This window comes from Neomonachus schauinslandi, chromosome 3 (genome assembly GCF_002201575.2).
Source record: "Neomonachus schauinslandi chromosome 3, ASM220157v2, whole genome shotgun sequence".
Lineage (NCBI taxonomy): Eukaryota > Metazoa > Chordata > Mammalia > Carnivora > Phocidae > Neomonachus > Neomonachus schauinslandi.
In genome coordinates, this window is record NC_058405.1 from 76,233,142 (window position 1) to 76,255,285 (window position 22,144).

General features: G+C 40.1%; 1 protein-coding gene across 1 annotated transcript in view; it reads left to right on the forward strand.

Moving 5' to 3' along the window:
• LOC110570250 (mitochondrial intermediate peptidase) overlaps positions 1–22,144 on the forward strand; it is a 190,048-nt gene that overhangs the window by 146,417 nt on the left and 21,487 nt on the right. Inside the window, exons 17-18 of the mRNA XM_021678231.1 lie at positions 17,310–17,431; positions 20,604–20,677. Coding sequence (XP_021533906.1) covers positions 17,310–17,431; positions 20,604–20,677 — 196 coding nt within the window. The remainder of the gene's footprint in view (positions 1–17,309; positions 17,432–20,603; positions 20,678–22,144) is intronic.

A 22,144-nucleotide genomic window follows, 5' to 3' on the forward strand; every position in this document is an offset into this window, starting at 1 on the left:
ATATGTGTACTTTTTTTCTCTTTATCGAGATATAAATGATGCAACTCTAAGATATAGGGTAACAACATGGTAATGTGATATATATACATAAACATTGTGAAAGGATCCCCTTCCACTGAGTTAATTAACACATTTATCACCTCACATGTTTACCTTTGTCTTTTTTTTTTTAATGAGAACATTTAAGTTCTACTCTTAGCAAATTTCACTTATACAATACAGTATGACTCTAGTCACTGTATTTATTATACATTATGTCCTCAGACCTTATTACTCCTATAACTGAGAAGTTTGTATTATTTTACCAATCCATCCTGACTTCTCTTAGTCCTTGTCCCCACTACCCCTGAGCAACCACTTTTCTACTCTCTGTTTCTATGGGTTTGACTTTTTTTTTTTTAAGATTCCACATATTGAGATATAAATGATGCAACTATAGGAAATGCAAATTCTATTGTGAATAATGCTGCAATGAACATGGAGGTGAAGATACCTCTTCAAGTTAGTTATTTCATTTCCTTTGAGTATATCCCCAGAAGTGGGATTGCTGGGTCATAAGGTAATTCTATTTTTAAGTTCTCGAGGAACCTCCATACTGTTTTCCATAATGGCTGCACCAATTTACATTCCCACCAACAACTTTTCTCCATATCCTCAGCAACACTCATCTCGCCTTTTTGATGAGAGCCATTCCAACAGATGATATCTCATTGTGATTTTGATTTGCATTTCCCCGATGATTAGTGATGTTCAGCATCTTTTCATGTGCCTGTTGGCTATTTGCATATCATCTTTGGAAAAATGTCTATTTGGATCCTTCACCCACTTTTAAATTTGTTTTATTGTTGTTGTTGTTGTTATTGAGTTGTATGAGTTGTTTGTATATTTTGGATATTAACCTTTTATTGGATATGTGATTTGCAGATATTTTCTCCCATTCCATAGGTTGCCTTTTCATTTTGTTGTTGGTTTCCTTTGCTATGCAGAAGCTTTTTAGTTTTATCTAGTCCCGCTTGTTTATTTTTGCACTTTTGCCTTTGTTTCTGTTGTCAAATCCAAAATACCATTGATAGACCAATGTCAAGGAGTTTACTGCCTGTGTTTTCTTCCAGAACTTTTATTGTTTCAGTTCTTACATTCAAGTCTGTAATCCATTTTTAGTTGATTTTTGTAAATGGTGTAAGATAGATTCATTCTTTTGCATGTGGCTGTCCATGTTTCCCACCACTGTTTATTTAAGAGACTGTCCTTTCCCCATTGAGTATTGGCTCATCTGTCAAAAAATAATTGACCATATATGTGTGGGTTTATTTCTGGGCTCTCTATTCTGTTCTATTGATTTATGTGTCTGTTTTTATGCCAATGCCATACTTCTTGTTTGTTTTTCTTTTTTTTAAATTTAAATTCAATTAGCCAAATATACTACATCATTAGTTTCAGATGTAGTGTTCAATAATTCATCAGTTGCATATAACACCCAGTGCTCATCACACCACGTGCCTTCCTTAATGCCCATCACTCAGTTACCCCATCCCCCACCCCCTCCCCTCCAGCAACCCTCAGTTTGTTTCCTATAGTTAAGAGTCTCTCATGGTTTTTCTCCCTCTCTCAAGAATTCCCATTCACTTTTCCCTCCCTTCTCCTATGATCCTCTGCACTGTTTCTTATATTCACATATGAGTGAAACTATATGATACTTGTTTTTCTCTGATTAAGATATTTCGTTCAGCATAATACCCTCCATTTCCATCCAAATTGATGTAAATGGTAAGTATTCATCCTTTCTGATGGCTGAGTAATATTCTATTGTATATATAAACCACATCTTCTTTATCCATTCATCTGTCGATGGACATCTCAGCTCTTTCTACAGTTTGGCTATTGTGGACATTGCTGCTTTGAACACTGGGGTGCAGGTGCCCCTTTGGATCCCTGCATTTGTATCTTTGGGGTAAATACCCAGTATTGCAATTGCTGGGTTGTAGGGTAGCTCTATTTTTAACTTTTTGAGAAACCTCCATACTGTTTTGCAGAGTGGTTGTACCAGCTTGCATTCCCACCAACAGCATAAGAGGATCCCCCTTTCTCTGCATCCTCGCCACCACTTGTTGTTTCCTGTCTTGTTAGTTTTAGCCATTCTGACTGGTGTGGGTGGTATCTCATTGTGGTTTTGATTTATATTTCCCTGATGCCAAGTGTTGTGGAGCATTTTTTCATGTGCCTGCTGGCCGTTTGTATGTCTTCTTTGGAGAAATGTCTATTCATGACTTCTGCCCATTTCTTGACTGGATTATTTGTCTTTTGGGTGTTGAGTTTGATAAGTTCTTTATAGGTCTTGGATACTAGCCCTTTATCTGATATGTCATTTTCAAATATCTTTTCCCATTCCGTAGGTTGCCTTTTAGTTTTGTTGACTGTACTTTGCTGTGCAGAAGCTTTTTATCTTGATGAAGTCCCAATAGTTCATTTTGCTTTTGTTTCCCTTGCCTTTGGAGATGTGTCTAGCAAGAAGTTTCTGTGGCTGAGGTCAAAGAAGTTGCTGCCTGTGTTATCTAGGATTTTGATGGATTCCTGTCTAACATTTAGGTCTTTCATCCATTTTGAGTTTCTCTTTGTGCATGGTGTAAGAAAATGGTCCAGTTTCATTTTCCCACATGTGGCTGTCCAGTTTTCCCAACACCATTTGTTGAAGAGACTGTCCTTTTTCCATTGGATATTCTTTCCTGCTTTGTCGAAGATTAGTTGACCGTAGAGTTGAGGGTCCATTTCTGGGTTCTCTATTCTGTTCCATTGATCTATGTTTCTGTTTTTGTGCCAGTACCATACTGTCTTGATGATTACAGCTTTGTAATAGAATTGTGATGCCACCAGCTTTGGTTTTCTTTTTCAACATTCCTCTGGCTATTCAGCATCTTTTCTAGTTCCTTACAAATTTCAGGATTATTTATTCCAGCTACGTGAAGAATGGTGATGGTATTTTGATAGGGATTGCTTTGAATGTGTAGATTGCTCTGGGTAGCCTAGACATTTTAACAATATTTATTCTTCTAATCCATGAGCATAGAATGTTTTTCCATTTCTTTGTGTCTTCCTCAATTTATTTCATAAGTGTTCTCTAGCTTTTAGAGTACAGATCCTTTACTTTGGTTAGGTTTATTCCTAGGTATCTTATGGTTTTTGATGTAATTATAAATGGGATTAATTTATTAATTTCTCTTTCTTCTGTATCATTGTTAGTGTATAGAAATGCAACTTATTTCTCTGCGTTGATTTGATATCCTGCCACTTGGCTGAATTCCTGTATGAGTTCTGCAATTTTGGGGTGGAGTCTTTTGGGTTTTCCACATAAAGTATCATGTCATCTCCGAAGAGTGAGAGTTTGACTTCTTTTTTGCCAATTTGAATGACTTTTATTTCTTTTTGTTATCTGATTGCTGAGGTTAGGACCTCTAGTACCATGTTGAGCAGCAGTGGTAAGAGTGAGCATCGCTGTTGTGTTCCTGACCTCAGAGGAAGAGCTCTCAGTTTTTCCCCATTGAAAATGATATTCTCTTTTTGTAGATGGCTTTTATGATATTGAGGTATGTTCCTTCATAGTGTAGGGATCTACACTATGGAGAGTTTTAGTCAAGAAAGGATGCTGTATTTCGTCGAATGCTTTTTCTGCATCAATTGAGTAGATCATATAGTTCTTTTCCTTTCTTTTATCAATGTGATGTATCATGTTGACTGATTTGTGAATGTTGAACCACTCTTGCAGCCCAGGAATGAATCCCACTTGGTTGTGGTGAATAATCCTTTTCATGTACTGTTGGATCCTCTTGGCTAGTATCTTGTATTTTGTTATCCATGTTCATCACGGATATTGGTCTGCAAATCTCCTTTTTGGTGGGGTCTTTGTCTAGTTTTGGGATCAAGGTAACACTGGCCTCATAGAATGAGTTTGGAAGTTTTCCTTCCTTTTCTATTTTTTGAAACAGCTTCAGAAGAATAGATATTAATTCTTTAAATGTTTGGTAGAATTCCTATGGGAAGCCATCAGGCCCTGGACTCCTGTTTGTTGAGAGATTTTTGATTACTGCTTCAATTTCCTTGTTGGTTATGGGTCTGTTCAGGTTTTCTATTTCTTCCTGTTTCAGTTTTGGTAGTTTACATGTTCCCAGGAATGCATACATTTCTTCCAGATTGCCTAATTTTTTGGCATATACTTGCTCATAATATGTTCTTAAAATTGTATTTACTTGGTGTTGGTTGTTATCTCACCTCTTTCATTCATGATTTTATTAATTTGGGTCCTTTCTTTTTGATAAGTCTGGCTAGGGGGTTATCGATCTTATTCTTTCAAAGAACCAGCTTCTAGGTTCATTGATCTGTTCTGCAGTTCTTCTGGTTTCTATTTCATTGATTTCTGGTCTAATCTTTATTATTTTTCTTCTCCTGCTTGGTATAGGCTTTATTTTCTGTTCTTTTTCCAGCTCCTTTAGATGTAAGGTTAGCTTGTGTATTTGAGACTTTTCTGATTTTTTTTTTTTTTTGAGAAAGCCTTGTATTGCTCTTAGGACCACCTTTGCTGTATCCCAAAGGTTTTGAACAGTTGTGTTTTCATTTTCATTTGTTTCCATAAGTTTTTTTAATTTTTTTAATTTCCTGGTTGACCCATTCATTCTTTAGTTGGGTGCTCTTTAACCTCCAAGTATTTGAGTTCCTTCCAAATTTCCTCTTGTAATTGAGTTCAAATTTCAAAGCATTGTGGTCTGAAAATATGCAGGGAATAATCCTAGTCTTTTGGTACCAGTTGAGGACTGACTGTGACCCAGTATGTGATCTATTCTGTTCCATGACAGTTCTGAAAGTTCCATGTGCACTCAAGAAGACTGTGTATTCTGTTGCTTTAGGATGAAAGGCTCTGTATATATCTATGAAGTCCATCTGGTCCAGTGTGTCATTCAGAGCCCTTGTTTCCTTGTTGATCTTCTGCTTAGATGATCTGTCCATTGCTGAGTGGGATGATGAAGTCCCCTAATATTACTCTATTATTATCAATGTGTTTCTTTAATTTGGTTATTTATTGGTTGATATAATTGGCTGCTCCCAAGTTAGGAGAATAAGTATTTATAATTATTAGATCTTCTTGTTGGATAGATCCTTTAAGTATGATATAGTGTCCCTCTTCATCCCTTACTACAGTCTTTGGTTTAAAATCTAATTTGTCTGATATGAGGATTGCTACCCCAGCTTTCTTTTGATGTCCATTGGCAAGATAAATGGTTCTCCACCCCCTCACTTTCAATCTGGAGGTCTCTTTAGGTCTAAAATGGGCTCTTGTAGACAGCATATGAATGGGTCTTGCTTTTTTTATCCAATCTAATACCCTTTGTCTTTTGATTGGCGCATTTAGCCCATTTACATTCAGAGTAACTATTGACAGATACGAATTTAGCGCCATTGTATTACCAGTAAAGTCCATGTTTCTGTAGGTTGTCTCTGTTTTCTTTCTGGTCTATTTACTTTTGGTCTCTCTCTTCACTTACAGGATCCCCTTTAAAATTTTTGCAGGGCTGGTTTAGTAATTACAAATTCTTTTAGTTTCTGTTTGTCCTGGAAGCTCTTTATCTTTCCTTCCATTCTGAATGACAGCCTTGCTGGATAAAGTATTCTTGGCTGCATGTTTTTCTCATTTAGTACCCTGAATATATCATGCCAGTCCTTTCTGGTCTGCCAGGTCTCTGTGTATAGGTCTGCTGCCAGTTTAATGTTTCTACCATTGTAGGTTAAGGAGCTCTTGCCTCGAGCTGCTTTCAGGATTTTCTCTTTATCTCTGAAATTTGCAGGCTTCACTATTATATATCAGGGTGTTGATCTATTTTTATTGATTTTGTGGGTATTCTCTCTACCTCTTGGACTTGAATGCCTGTTTTCTTCCCCAGATTAGGGAAGTTCTCAGCTATGATTTGCTCAAATATACCTTCTATCCCTCTCTCTCTTTCTTCTTCCTCTGGGACCCCAATAATTCTAATACTGTTGCACATTATGGTGTAGCTGATTTCTTGAAACTTCCCCTCATGGTCCATTAGTTGTTACTCTCTTTTTCTCAGCTTCCTTCCTTCCCATCATCTTGTTTTATGTGTCACTGACTCTTCTGCCTTATTTATCCTCGCTGTTAGAGCATCCAATTTAGACTGCATCTCAGTTAAAGAATTTTAATTTCTGCCTTACTAGATTTTATTTCTGCACTAAGAGATTCTCTAGTATCTTTTATGCTTTTTTCAAGTCCAGCTAGTAACTTTATAATCATTATCCTGAATTCCAGCTCTGTGATTTTACTTATATCCATATTGATTAGATCTGTGGCAGAGAGTATTACCTCTCATTCTTTCCTTTGTTGTGAATTCCACCTTCTAGTCATTTTGCCCAGAGCAGAATGGATGAACGAGAGAACAGAATCAAAAATACCAACCACTACCCAAGCGAAATACACACTAAACAAATCTGAAGAGGTCAGAAAAAAATGAAAAGAAAAAGGAAAAAAAGGGGGGGAAGAGAATATAATCTCCCTGGTGGACAAAACAGGTGATCCACATGGTCCTGGGTATATTTTGGTCTGTTTGTTACAAGACACTAAGTCCCGAAATTGTAAAGAAAGCAGAATTTATATATATACAAAAATAAAATCAAATACAGTGAAAGGAAGCCAAAAATGAAGAGTGTATCTATAAAATGTAAATGTAAAAGTGAAAGTTAAAAAAAAAGACTTAAAAACAAAGAGTTGATAGAATAAGAAACTAGTTGAAAGGGGGAAAAAAAAGGAAATTTTTAAACTGAAATATAAAAGATTCATGAGGAAAAAAAACCTCGAATTCTATATACTATTTTCCCCTAGTGCTGGAGTTTTGCAGTTCTGTGTGCTTGGTAAACTTGGTATTCCCCTGATGTTCCAACTGGTCTTCTGGGAGAAGGGCCTGCTGCACTGATTTTCAGATGTCTTTGCCTGGGTGGAATTGCACTGCCTCTTCCCAGGGGGCTGGGCTCATTGTAAGCTGCTTCAGTTTCTTCTCTGTGGCTCTTGTTCCCTGAAGGCTTTCTGTGCCACTGCTTCAGAGGATGAAAATAAAAATGATGAACCCCCAACTCCCACCCTGGAGCTGAAAGTTCACAACCCCCTCTCTTCAGTAAACCCTCAGGGAAAAGCAGTCTTCCATTTTGTTTGTGCCAAACTCTGCAGACTCCTGCAGTGTGCACTCGCACTGATCCTCCCGGGGGAGGGAGGAAGGTCGCAGTGGGCCTGCCACTTGCAGGGCCTCTTCCCAGAGAGTAGTTGTCCAATTGTGCCCCGGTTTGTGGTTTATGGCAAACCGAACTGATAGCCCACTCCCACCTCGCTGACCATACCAGGTTCCCTGCTCCAATGCTTGGAAATTCTGCTGGCTCTGGCACCCCCATTTTCCGTGACCCCAGGGAATCCAGAGACCACACTGTCCCACCTAGGATTATGCCCTCTTTGCCACCTGAGCACCTTTCAGGCAGGGATGTCTCTCACTGGAGCAGATTCCTAGAAGTTCTGATTTTGCGCTCTGGGGCTATATCACTTTCCAGTAGCTGACTTTTGGAGGTTCCCTCCCCCTGCCATGTATCTTCCCATATATCCCTCCAGTACACTTCTCTGCACCTCCTACCTTGCAAAAAGTGGTCGCTTTTCTATTTGTAGAATTCCAGCAATTCTTTGCTTACATCTCAGGTTGAATTCATAGGTATTCAGAATGATTGATAATTATCTAGCTAAAGTCAAGGGACCAGATGAAATGAGGACCCCTACTCTTCTGCCATCTTGCCTCCCTCCCTGCAACGCCATACTGTTTTGATTACTATAGCTTTGTAATATAGTTTGGAATTAGGAAGCCTGTTGTCTCCAGTTTTTATCATGATTGGATGTTGAATTTTGTCTGATGCTTTTCCTGCATCTATTGAGATGATCGTATGATTTTTACCCACCCTTTTGCTAATGTGATATATCACAATGATTGATTTGGGGGTGTTGAACCATGCTTACATCTCTGGAATAAATCCCACTTGGTCATGGTGTATGATCCTTTTGATGTACTGTTTAATTTAGTTTGCTGATATTTTGTTGAGGATTTTTACATCTATATTCATCAAGGATATTGGCCTGTAATTTTCTTATAGTGTCCTTGTCTGGTTTTCATATCATCACAAAGCTGGGCTCCCAGAATGAGTTTGGAAATGTTCCCTCCTCTTCTTTTTTTTTTTTTCCAAAGAGTTTGAGAAAAATTGGTATTAGTTCTTTTTTAAACATTTGGTGGAATTCACCTGTGAAGCCATCTGGTCTTGGACTTGTGTTTGTTAGGTTTTTAATTCCTGATTCAATCTCCTTACTAGTAATTTGTTTGTTCAGATTTCCTATTTTTTCTTGATTCAGTCTTGGTAGATTGTACATTTCTAGGACTGCATCCATTTTTTTCTAGGTTGTCCCATTTGTTGATGTATAATTATTTATAGTCTCTATGATCCTTTCTACTTCTGTAGTATCAATTGTAATGTTTTCTTTCATAACTAATATTATCTTATCATCTCACTTCTTCTCTTGGTATGTCTGGATATGGTTCATCTATTTTGTTTCTTTAAAATAAAACAAAAAAACTGCTCTAGGGGCACCTGGGTGGCTCATTCGGATAGGTGGCCAGCTCTTGATTTCATCTTGGGTTATGATCATAGGGTCCTGGGATTGAGCCCCACATCAGGCTCTGTGCTCAGTGGGGAGTCTGAGGATTCTTACTCTCCTTCTGCCTCTGCCCCTCCTCCCCCCAAATAAATAAATACATCTTAAAAAAAAAGACGTTCATTTCATTGTTATTTTCTATTGTATTTTAGTCACTATTTCATCTATTTCCACTCTGATCTTTGTTATTTCCTTCCTTCTCCTAACTTTGGGCTTAATTGGTTCCTCTTTTTCTAGTTCCTTAAGGTATAAAGTTAGGTTGATTTTTTTCTTTTTTTTTTTTGAGATCTTCCATCTTAAATCTGCTTTTGCAGCATCCCATAGATTTTGATATGTTGCACCTTTGTTTTTGTTTGTTTCAAGGTATTTTTTAATTTTGCCTTTTGGTTTCTTCTCTGACCCATTAGTTGTTCAGAAGTGTGTTGTTGAATTTCCACATATTTGTGAATTTTCAAACTTTCCTCCTGTTATTAACATCTAGTTTCATGCCATTGTCTTCAGAGAAGATACTTGGTGTGATTTCAGTCTTCTTAAATTTGGTAAGACTTGTTTTGTGACCTATCATATAATCTGTGCTGGAGAATGTTCTGTGTGTGCTTGAGAAGACTATGCAGTCTGCTCTTGTTGGATCAGATGATCTGCATATATGTCTGTTAGGACCATTTGATCAAAAGAATGGTTCAAGTCTAATGTTTCCCAGTTGATTTTCTGTCTGGATGATCTATCCATTGTTGAAAGTCAGGTATTGAATTTCCCTGCTATTATTATTGTCTGGCTGTCTGTTTTACTCTTCAGGTCTGTTAGCATTTGCTTAACATATTTAGGTGCTCTGATGTTGGGAGCATATATATTTGCAGCTGTTCTATCTTCTTGATGAATTGACTCTGTTAACACTAAATATTGACCTTCTTTGTCTCTGTTACTGTTTTGTCTTAGAGTTTATTTTTTTCTGATGTAAGTATAGCTATCCTTGTTCTCTTTTGCTTCCCATTTGCATGGAATATATATTTTCCATCCCTGCACATTGAGCCTTTGTATGTCCTTAAAGCTGAAGGGAGTCTTTTGTCAGCAGCATATAGTTGGGTCTTAAAAAAAAAAAAAATCCAGCCAGCCATTCTGTGTCTCTTAATTGGAGAATTCAGTCCATTTACATTTAGAGTAATTATTTTTAGGTATGGAATTACTGTGACCATTTTGTCATTTGTTTTCTGTTTGTTTTAGTATCCCACTTCTTTTGGTGAATGTATTAACACCAGAGCTGTGCCTGATTGTGTCCTGTTCTTACAGGGGTCCCTCTCGCTCTCCTGGGTGGCCTCCTGATTCCAGAAGCCCTCATATTCTGTGGCAGTTCTCATTACTTGAGCATGGGTTCCTTTAGAATGGAGAGGAACCTCCTTTTTCTCATGAGATGGTCCAGGCAAGGGGAAAAGCAATGTTAAGGAGCTTCGATTAGGAAGAAAAAAGCCAGCATGTCTTGGTTCCAGTTCCATGCTTGTTGTTTTTCATTTATGATCTTATTTACGTAGATTAATATCACCTATCCATGTTTCATCTAATAAGCACTTTAACAACATAAACATTTGAATCCGCTACACCTTTGCTCTGCTAATGGATTAGCTTTGATAGGCACAATCTAGTATTTCCAGGGTTTTTGTTTTTTCAAAGCTTTTTTTTTTCAATATCCATATGTAAAGAAAACTGACAATTGAGATTGACATACTAAAGAGACATACTCTTAATTAATATTTTGTGCATCGATAATGATATGACTGACATACTATTAATTGTCTGAAGAGATTTGGTCGGTTTGTTAAGAATGATTTTTTCTTCTAACACTGGGTCTTCCGAAAATAGGCCATAATTCTACCATTTGCATAGAAAATGTTTTGCATTTGTCATTAGGATTTGTGTCATAAATACACAAATATGGCATAGGAATTTGTTTCGGGGTTAGAAAATTCTCTTAGTGGCACTTTGGGAAATTATTCAAGTTTGAATGGTTATGTGGAGAAGGATTTATGTAATGTGGATAAATATTTTGATGTAGAACAGTGTTAACATTTTAACTTACTATTATACTTAAGTTTAATATTAATATACATGAGCCAGCTTTCCCCTGGCTGTCAGCTATAGGCCACTCATAGGTCCCAGAGGCCTCCCCCAAGTCCGGCAGTGTTAACATTTTAACTTCTTATAACACTTACTCTTATTATCACGTGTATAAGGTCTTCCCTTTTTAGCTGTAAAATAGCTACGTGGTGTGTTTTTGATGTGTTTAAGCTGGTATGATAGAAATTAAATTCTAAGTCATGAGTGTCAAATGTAAACACACAAATCATGTATAGGAATATATTCTGAGGGTCCAGAATTTGAAATCAGGGTGATTATAATTTTCCCATTCCTGGAAAGCAGTAGGTCACATAATTCAATTCGATACTTTAGGATGTGCAATATGGAGTAGCAAGAGAGCATGGGCTTTGATTTTAGAAAGACACCTGGCTGTGAGTTCTGTCTCCACACGTGTGTCCTGTGTGGTCATCAGTTGGAAAAACAAAATACAATGACTTAAATAAGATACAGTTCATTTCTTCCTGCCTGACAAGGCAAGCGTATGCAGATAGGGCTGGTGGACTGGTGGCACCTCAACACATGGCTTTGATCTGCATGCAAGGTGGTGCCAGTTTTTACTTTTCAAGGCTAGCAGAGAGGGTAAAAAGGCAGGAGGATGAGCAGCATTCTTTTTGAAGGACGGGGTTGTACACATTACCTCCACTCTCCTGCGCATGCGAGAACATAGCGTAGCCACTTGAGGAAGCCTGGGAAGTGTAGTCTCTGCCTTGGTCAAATGTGTTGGGGAAAGGATGTGATTCTGTTTCTAAGAGGAAGAAGGATGAGGAGGGGCTGCTTAACAATCTCTGCCAGTAGCCTTGACCAAATTACTCTTTCTTGATTCTATTTGTAAAGTGTAAAATGTTAAAATGATTTATAAAAATTTACAAAATATCTATAAAAAGTGTCATCCTCAAAAGATTTTGACAAAGAGACATTTAATAAATATAGGTATCCCTTTCGTATTTTCAGGGGCTCGTTTCTCTTAGTACTTCTCAATACAACTCTCACTTTTTGAAATAAATAATAATACACGTTTTCTATTGCCGTGTAACAAATTACCACAAACTTACTGACTTAACCCAGTAGCCATCTCAGTTTCTGTGTGTCAGGAGGCAGAGCCCAGCGTAGCTGCACCCCATGCTCGGGGTGTCACAGGCTGTAGCCAAGGTGTCAGCCGACTGCAGTCTCATCTGGGGCCTGAGTGCCTCACCCGGGTCATTGGAAGAATTCATATCTTTGCAGCTGTGGGAGCCAAGGCCCCGACTTCTTGCTGTCAGCTATAGGACTATGTCCGAGAGGCCACTCCCACATCTTAAATCCTTCCTTCCAGATCCGAGAGAATTCACTGGCTTCCTACTAGGTGGGCTTCTCCAACATGGCTGCCGACTTCCTCAGGCCGCCGCGGAGGGTTTCTAGAGTGAGTCTGCTAACCAGAGAACACATTATGTGTAGCACAATTAATCGTGAAGGTGACATTCCATTGCTGTTGCCATAGTCTGTTAGTTAGAAGCAAGGCACAGGTCCTACTCACACTCAAGGGGAGTGATTTCACAAAGGCGTGAATGAGATCATGGGGGCCACCTGGAAGTTTGTCAAGCACAATAGCTGTGTTTCATTTAAAATCACTTTGTATTACAAAAGGAGAATTCCTGTTTGTTTGGCACTGTCATTTCTCACAATGGTGAGACATTTTGGCAAAGTGTCCATAGGGACTTTTTTATCAAATTAGAAATACCAGTCCATATTGATTCATGAAAAATATAAATGTACACACACACTGGGAGAGAGAAAATATAAACATGAGAAGGCAGATGGAAAAATATCACCTTCTGCTTTCTATTGTGGTTGAACACTTTTGGATGCTACAGATTTGGTATCTTAAGAGGTATGCCACAAACCAACAGTATTGTGTGTGGAGAATTTAAAAAGTCAAAATGGTATGTCCATAAAGACTAGCTCAGAAATTTCCTTCTTTCTATCTTCCTGTCTTTTAATTACCCTAATTATGACAGGTACACATTGAACAGTAGGCCTTTCTGAGCTTGCATGGTTATCACTAGGCTCGTTATTTGTTTAGAGTCTACAAAGCTTGAAGGAGATTGAAGTCACACCCTAGGAAGCATGACACAGATTGTGTATATAGTCCAGACCTGGAGATCTGGTGTCAAAATTAGCCTCAAAAATCCTATATCATCTATCAAATAATGTAGTAAAAAATGTAGTTTATAAAAAACAACATTATTAATAGTCAGCATAAGATCCAAAATCTGCTTTTAGCTCTGTAATATCCTCTTGTTTGTGATACGGATATTATTCCTGGCCTCCTTATTGCAGTCAAAGGCTAATTTTTCAGTAACGTTGAGCATCATGAAAGAATCCTACAGTGTCTGTCCATCTGTCCACCTATCCATCCATTCATCCATCTATCCTGCAGCAGCTGTTGAATTCCCTTTGTAGTCCCCATACCATGCTGAGTCCAGACATAGGCACAGTATTGAGGTCTTTGCTCTTAAGGAAATTTCAATTCATATGATGCACATCAAAGAGGCAGTGGGTGTCATTCCTGTTTTCATGCAATTTATAATGTCACCGATAGATTGTTTTAAAATGAATTTTAGCTAAATGCATTTATACACATGTAGCTAGAGATGAAGAAATGATGTGCTATTTGAGAGTATAATTAAGAGGAATGATTAGTTCAATCACTGAACATATAACATGTAGTTCATGAGTGCTTACTCTGCACTGGCTCCTCTTCTAGGTCTGAAACTGAAATAGATAGTAGGTAAACAGCTCCGTTGCTGCCTTTCCATTCCTGGCCCTGTCTCTGATTTGGATGGAGGGAAATCACGTGGTTAGGAAGGGGCTACACTGAGTAAGAATCCTCAAAGGGTCTCCCCTTCCCTGAGTTCTAAAGCAAGTGATAGTTTCCGCAGAGTTCCTAGAACACTCTTCACCTGCTTCACGTTCTTGTCTGTGGGATCACTGAGAGTGTCTGACCAAGAAGTCTGCAATAGCCATGCCTTGGGTAGTGTCAGGGTTGGAAGATCTACACTTCAGTCAGAATAAAAGAAAATCTGCAAAGGTGTTTGTGTCCTTCGTTTTAAGAGCAGATCTGCACGTTACACTTCACAGGAAGCGTGAAAACGTCTGTCCATCCGACAGTGTCCCTTAGGAAGAATAAAGCTTTGACTTCAAAGGAAGAGCATGTCGTCATTCCTGATCTTAAAATGAAATGCTGTCTTTTCCTTTTCCTGACGAATGGGTGGAATTATAGCAAAGACTTAATATTAGGTTGAATTAGAAGGAATTCAGCTATTTGTGGTTACACAGCAGTGGAACTATAGGTCTTCGTCCACCCTAAACTTGCAAACCACTAATGAAAGGTGTCAGGTGGATGTAATTTATCTAGCGTGTCTTGAGGTATGGAAAGGGTGTAGTACCGAATTCAAACCTGTAATTACAGAACAAGACACAACGAGGTGTGCATTGTGCCAGAACATCTGCATCCAGGTAGGCATGTTGCTATAAGGCAGACGCCGTGGCAGCTCAGGAAATTGAGCATTGCACAAACCCTGATGTCTCTTTCTACACTTCTGAAAGGTCTTATTTTTATTACTCTGTTTATGTGAGGACATAGTTATGAGTCGATGACACGAACAAACTTAGAAACTTCTTAGCGCGAATCAAATGCCTCTGTTGAAGAAGGCCTGCTTTCAAGGCAACACAGACCTGCATTCAGCTGGAATCTAAACAAAATCAAGCTCTGCTGTGTACTACAAAGGCTACCACACTAGTTACGGCAGATCACCAAGAAGAAGTTTCAAAGACAGGACCCCTTCAACTATGTGCTTCCTATCTTGAGGCATCCACCTTGAGAGAGGTTGACATCACCAGTCACATAAGAACCAGTATCAATGGAGTATCAGACTAAAACAGCAGGCCATACTCTATTACAAAAGATATCGTTGTATCCCAGTGGCTTTATATGAGAAAGATTACCAGTGGTCCATTAAGATGCCGACAGAACACAAAAATTGACATAGATCCCCTTTTTTAATAAGAATATACAGAACTGTTGTATGTGTTACAAATGAATTCCGATAGACCCAACCCTTTGACTAAAAATTTAGTTACTCAAAGTTTATCATAGTGGAATTTAACCCATAGATGGTCCTTGACTATTTGCCTTCAATTTAAATACCACTTGCATAGGAAACAGGATGGGAAAGAAAGCCTGTCTCTACTTTCCATGCCCCCCATGCCCCGCTGAGGGTGCCTATTGCCTGGAGAGTGTGCAGTCACATTCTCCCATCTGGGGCGAGACCACAGTTGAGCTTCTGGGACCTCAACTCCAGCCGCCCTTCATGTGTTCATGGTGCTGGCACCTGGGCCTGGGGCCATTGAGGAAGGATCCAGGTCTGATTACTGTAACAGGCCCCAGATAACAGCCTTGTGAGCGCACCCACCCAGTGCTGGCGGTGGCTATGTGGAGTCAGAAACCACACCCCCGGCTTGTGGCTCCCCATGGCTGGGATCTCACCGTCCCAGATGGCCCAGCATGGCACACACAGGAGCAAGGGGCCCGTCTCTTTCCTTTCAGAACATGACTCACAAGGTGCTCACTTAACTTCCAAGCATAGCCATTTTGAAAAACAGGGAAAGTGGATATGGAGGGTAATTGTTTCTCTCTGCCCTGATATCCTCATGTTCAAAATCAGTTTCAGTGCTCCAGCACACTTTCCTTTTTTTTTTTTCATTTGCACCTTTCCATTTATTTGTGCTATTCCTTTTTTTAATAGTTTTTTTTTTTTTTAAATTGAAGTTTGGTTAACACACAATGCCACATTAGCACACCTTCTTTTGTAATAGCTCCTTTGCCTAATCCAGACAAAATATTTGTCTTAATGTGTTGGACACATGCAGAGAATAAACTAGCACTGTGATCTCATTGTTAGAGTCCCTGTGTAGTAGATATAAGACAGAGAGACTGTGTTCTAAAACTTGCCACTCACTGTGATCAAGGAACCATCTTTTTTTTTTTAATATTTCCTCTTAATCAGATAGAATTTGCTTATCTAGTTTATAGGTTTATGGTAAGGATTAGACCTTATATTTTATTTTCCGGGGAATTAAAAGATTTGTTAGAGAATGATTATCTTCGTTAAAAAAAAAAACAGGCTTCTAGCTTATTGTGGTGATTGTTTCAAAATATATACAAATATCAAATTATTATGTTGTACCCCTGAAACTAATGTAATGAATCAATTATATCTTCATTAAAAAAGTGAAAAAATTAAATTATGAATGAAAGAATAATATATCCAACTGTCATTATGAATAAAGCTCAGTTTTTTGGTTACATTCTTTTGAAAAACTTAGGCTTCAATTTTTCTTCTCAAAAAATGTGAATGTCAATTAAAGCACACATTAGAAGACAGTGGATTATTGCATGTTTGTTTTAGAAAAGTAAAAATGTTTAGGTCATAAATATGTCTTTTGAGGACCGCTTTCATAATTCTAGCTTTTGTAGCAACGTTACTGTGAATAGGCTGTGGTAAGTTTATGCGTTGGCACTTGGATAACCTTCCTACTACTAACCAATCAGAATGTAGATGTGTCAGCTTTTAGGTACCAAGAAAGAACGGTATTTGTAGGACAAGAATTTTCCAGGGAAGAGTATTCTTCCATGAAAACTCTCATGGCCTTTCTTACAATGACTGTATCATTGTCCTCAAAAAAAAGAAAGAGAGAGAGAAAGGAGAGAAAAGAGAGAAAGGAAGGAAGGAAGGGAGGGAGGAGGAAGGAAAGAAAGAAAGAAAAGAAATGGATGCACTCCGTGCCAGATCCAGAATGTCCACTCCCGGTGTCAATGACCAGGCATTCCAAGCAGGCTACAACAGATGTGGAAGTCCATTCCTGCTCCATTATCTTCACCCCTCCTGCTGAGTGTGGGCTGTCTTCTCTCCATGTATGTCACAGAAATGAATCCCAGCAGTGATGAACTTGGAAACAATTAGGTGTGGCAGGCTTGATTTCTTCAAGGCCCCTCTCCTTGGCCGGCAGATGACCGCCTTCTTACTGTGCCCTCATGTGACCTTTCCTCTGAGCCCAACCCCTGTGTCTCTCCCTTCTTATAAGGACTCCAGTCCTACTGGATTAGGACCCACCCTAACTGCTTCAGTTTAGCTTGACCACCCTTTTAAAGGCCCTATCTCCAGTATAGTCATATTCTGAGGTATTGGGGTTAGGGCTTCAACATATGAACTTTGGGGGGGGGCGGGCATACCAGTCCATAACAGTGCATAAAATGTGGAAAAATATTAGTATCGTGAGTGACGGGGCCCTCTAGAGTTAAATTTAAAAAACCTTTGCGGATTTCCTTATGTGTTTCCATTGTGTTCTCATACATCTGGAAATACAAAGACTTCATATTTCCTGTGCTGTGTTTCTCTTTTGGCAGGCCTGGCAGCTTCGATTCAGTCACCTTGTGGGCTATGGTGCCAAGTATTACTCTTACCTGATGTCCAGGGCAGTAGCTTCCATGGTTTGGAAGGAGTGTTTTCAACAAGACCCTTTTAACAGGTAATGAGGGGGATGAATTCTCCTCCAATGCCAGTAACCCCCCACCCCACTACATCTGCAGCCAGGCTGAGAACCTCAGCCACTTGCCACCTAGCCTACACCACACCTTCCGGCTGGGCCTCCCTCCTGCTTCCCGAGGCAGAGCCTGGCCCCGAACCTCTGCCTTGCTCTGTAGCGCTGTGCAGCTGCCACACACTGGTGATGGTGTGGCGCCCTCCCGTCGTGCCTGTAGGGACCCTTTGTGTGGAAGCTCTTTGCTTCTCCAGAGTGGGCCTAGACTGCTCTGCTTCCATGCCTCCCCAGTGGGTTTTCTTAGTTGTTCCAGCCTCTCTTGTTGTCTGTACCCTGCTGCTCGGTGCTTCCTGTTCCCTTGGACAGGCTTCCTTATTTGCAGCACAAGCTTCCAAGGATTCACTCACGGGGAACAACACCTGATTTCCTTTTTATTGCCCAACAAAGGACTTGCTCCTGTTGTTCATTTGGGAGCAGCACTGTTGGAAACTTTGAGTATCTATGCTAGTGTCCACTTTGTTCTGGAAAGTTCCCCCTCTGCCTGACTTTGGGACACTTTCTTCCCCTGTAAGACAGTGGCGGTCTGAAGAATGGGAGCAGCTCCACAACCATTCCTCCACAGCTCCCCTTCATGGGGTCCACTGACCACCACTTAGTGTTGGCATTGCAGAGCCCTGCCCCACATCACTCCCCACTGCTTGCTCCTAGGTGCCCTCCTGAGTAGCCCTGCTCACCATTTCCATCATCAGGATGGGCAGTAGTTCAGAGAGCACAATCCGCAGCTGTCACAAACATCATTGTGTGGTGACTCTTGGCCCTGTCCAGAGCATATTTCATCACGTTAGCTGGTGACTGTGTGAGCCTTTAATGATTCTGTGAAGGAATCTGGGTTGGTTGATTTCAGCTAGGGACACATGATGCCCACCCCCTTCCCCACAATGGAGGCAGCCATGCGCAGTGGTGGGCTGGAGAAGGAGAGAAGGAGGGAGAGTGGGCTCTGGGATGGGCATCCCTGCATCCCCAGGATCTCAGTAAGCTCCACCCCACAGGAGAAGCACAGGATTGCCCCGTTGCACCCTGAGTGGGCCTCCTGATTCTCACAGGCTTCCCTCCAACACCAGGAACCTCGGGGAAGTCGAGTTCTGGTCTCATGGAGTCCTTAGAAGGAGCTTCCTTTGAAAGCAGACCACTAATTATGATCTGGTCTAATACTCATTTTAAAGCATTTTATCTCCTCACCACGCAAACACATCTCCAGATACCTCTCAGGCAGCCATGGATATTTATGTAGTATCTTTACCACTTTTATGTGGTTTAAAATTAATGACACCTTGGATTTTTAGAGTGCCCTAAAGTTTCCATATGGCCCGTTATTTTACATTGATGGCAACCTTGGCAGAGCAGGTACTGCTTGTGAGGGGAAACTGAGGCTTGGAGGGAACAAGCGGTTTGCCCGAGGCTTCCCAGCGAAGACTAGAGTAAGATTAGAAGGCAGGTCTGCTAATTCCTAGCCCCTTCTCCCTCTCTGTCTCCTGCCCAGCCCCCAGTTTTTCATGCAGTTGGATGTAGGTTTGGATTTTCTTAGCATTTAATAATCACATTCAGTTCCAAAGCCTTTTGAACTTGAATCTGATGTAATAGAATTTTTAAATGTTTTACAGCTTGGTACCCACATGTTATTTTGTCTTCCGCCCTTTGCACACTGCAGACATTTGGTCTGCTTTTCAGATTTTATTATTTTCAAAGGACCTAAAGCCAAAACTGACTATAATAAATCAATTTAGGGGTTTATGGTTCTTTACTGGAGATTTCTATAAACTAGGCAAAATATTATCTTGCTTAAAGGAACTGCGCTTTACTAGAAAACCACATACTATTAAATACATATATTTCCAAGCATTTATATCTTGTTTATATGTGCATTCTTGCCTAGACATGTAGTTTGCCATACTTTTATAGACGTGTAAAAGTAAGCTAGTAAAATACTCACTGGACTAGAAAATTTCTAACCTATGTCAAAAGATCCCTTTTGATCCCACTTCTGAAAAATCACCAGACTGGAAGCCTCACCAGAAAGCCAGGCAGCGCAGACCTGAGGCACACCGAGAACCAGAGGCCTGAGAGCAGGAGTCTGCCCAAGGGGAGGGGAGCTGCAGACTGGGGCCGGCAGGAGATCCAGCCCCCAGGCTGGGGGTCGCGCGGGGCCTCTCAGCCACCCCGTCCCCTCTTTGGGTGGGCCCAGCCTTCTGTCCGTGTTTCCTAATTCATGACACATTTGCCTTGGTACCCACGTAGTGTTTGATCTCAACATATTTTTGATACTGTAATACATCAAAAATTCTGATTAGAAACCAGGTTCGTAAAATTGCCTGTACATAAAGATGCTCCAGAAATAGTGGGATGAAAACAGCATCATTTATGTAACTTATGTCATCATGGTGTGTAGTCATCTGGCATAAAAGGAATTGCATTTTCCATAAAATACAAAAGTAGCACTAAATAGCTTGTGTCCAGGTGCCGTTAAGTTGGAGAATTTCTATCTGTAAAAGTTCTCCAAAGTCTGCCTGCAGGGGTTATTATAGACAGTGTTCCCTACAGAACCCAGCAGACAAAGTGCATCAGAAGATGCAGATGGGCTGTTCCTTCCTTTGCCTTCCCCATCAGGGCACTCAAGAGTCAGTTTCCCGTTCCATCCGTTACCCTTAGCTGAGCTCTCCCTCTCCGGGTGTAATTAAGCTTTTCCTGCCAGCTTTGTCCCCTTCACTTTTATTTCACAGTGTTATTTTTCTCTCTCTGTTTCATCTCAGCAGAAATAATTCCAAATCGCACTTGAAGATAATCCCAAAGGTGATGGACAGTGGGATACCTTTTACTTATATAATACCTAAACTAAATAATCCTTTCTTCGAAGAGAGATTGCTTGCTATGACATGGAAAGGTGAAAATACAGTTCTCCTTATACAATAAATATGTCACACCTGGTTTTACTTAATTAGAATAATTTAAAAATTGGAATTAGAGTTTTAGAAGCAAGAAAATAGACGGCTGAATTGTCTTGTGGTGGCGGCTTTTCTGAATATGATGTCAGCGTGGCTTCATTTTGAGAAACTAGGACAAGTGTGACCTGGGGCTATAACAGAGTGTCCTCTCTCCCCTGCAGGGTGGCAGGGGAGCGCTATCGCAGGGAGATGCTAGCTCACGGCGGGGGCAAGGAGCCCATGCTCATGGTGCAAGGTAAAACAAAACAAAGAGTGGTAACTTGTCCGTCATCCTTTTTTTAAAAAGATTTTATGGGTTATATACATTTTTTAATTATTGAAGTATAGTTGACATACAATGTTGTATTAGTTTCGGGTGTACAATATAGTGATTGGACAGGTCTGTACATTACGCCATGCTCACCACCGTTAAGTGTAGCTACCATCTGTCACCAAACACTGTTATTACAATATTATTGACTATATTCCCGATGCTGTGCTTTTCATCTCCGTCCCTTATTTATTTTATAACTGGCAGTTTGTACCTCAATCCCCTCCATCTATTTTGCCCTTCCCCTCACTGCCCTCCTGTTTTATGGGTTTTAGTTACTGCGATTTATTTAGATGCTGGCATAAAATTTCATGTTTTAACTTTTAAAAAGTTACTGACACTCTAATAGGAAATTTGTAAATTTGTCATCAATTATCAGAAAATTTGCCTATAGGTTTTAACAGGTCACAGTGTATTTCTTTAGCCTAAAGAACTCATTTCTTTCTTTCTCCAAAACTTTAGCTAGACCTTTGCTAGAAATTCCAAGGCATTGGGCTGGATTTTTTACCCATTGAAAAATTAGAACCTAATTAAATCTTCTCTTTCAGGTACCACAGTGCTTGTTTTCCTATGTAATATGGGGGGTTAATTTTTTCATTTAAATATTTTCACTGAAAATTTAATTGTAAATGGAAGGGACTATCATGATTTTTCGTAAAATGCTCTCAGAAATCTTTTAAGGAAGATGTGGATATTATTGGATATTCTCAATATATCAACAATTATATTTGTGGCTGACCCTCCAACTAGCTGATAAAAATTGCTTTTAGGAGGTACATCTCGTATTGGAGAAGTAGGATAGTAATGGGTCTGACATAAATGTTTCCTTGCCTACATCTGTTCAATCTAATACCTATTGCCCGTTTTCACAGAGCTCCTTGCCTTCAGCTGTTCGTTTACTCAGCATGTCCGTGTTGAGTGCTCATAGGTGCCAGGCACTGTTGTGACGCCGGGCTGTGCTGAGGGCAGGAGTGAAAGACACAAACGCCCCGTTCTTGTGGAACTTGCATTTCGTCAACTTGGCCATGAGGGGGCGCTCTTCTGGGCCCAATCTACCCAGTACCACAGTATGTTTAGAAAACAAATCAGCCGGCCCAGAGAGCCTAGAGTTTCATGTGGCTTGGCCAAACCAAGATGACAGAAGTCCCCCACAACAACACTTGGGTCTCCCATTAGTACACTGTGCCTCCGAGTTGTCCTCCTGAGATGCAGAAGGCCTGGCGGTGGTGCCTCAGTTCCCACTCACACCTTAATGGTCCTTCCTGAACTCCGCTACATCCAAGGAAGGGTTTTACATGGTTTACACGCTTGATTAATTTAATCTCCTAGCACCACCCCTATGAGGTAGGAAGGATCACTATTCCCATTTTACAGATGCTGCAACAGGTCAGG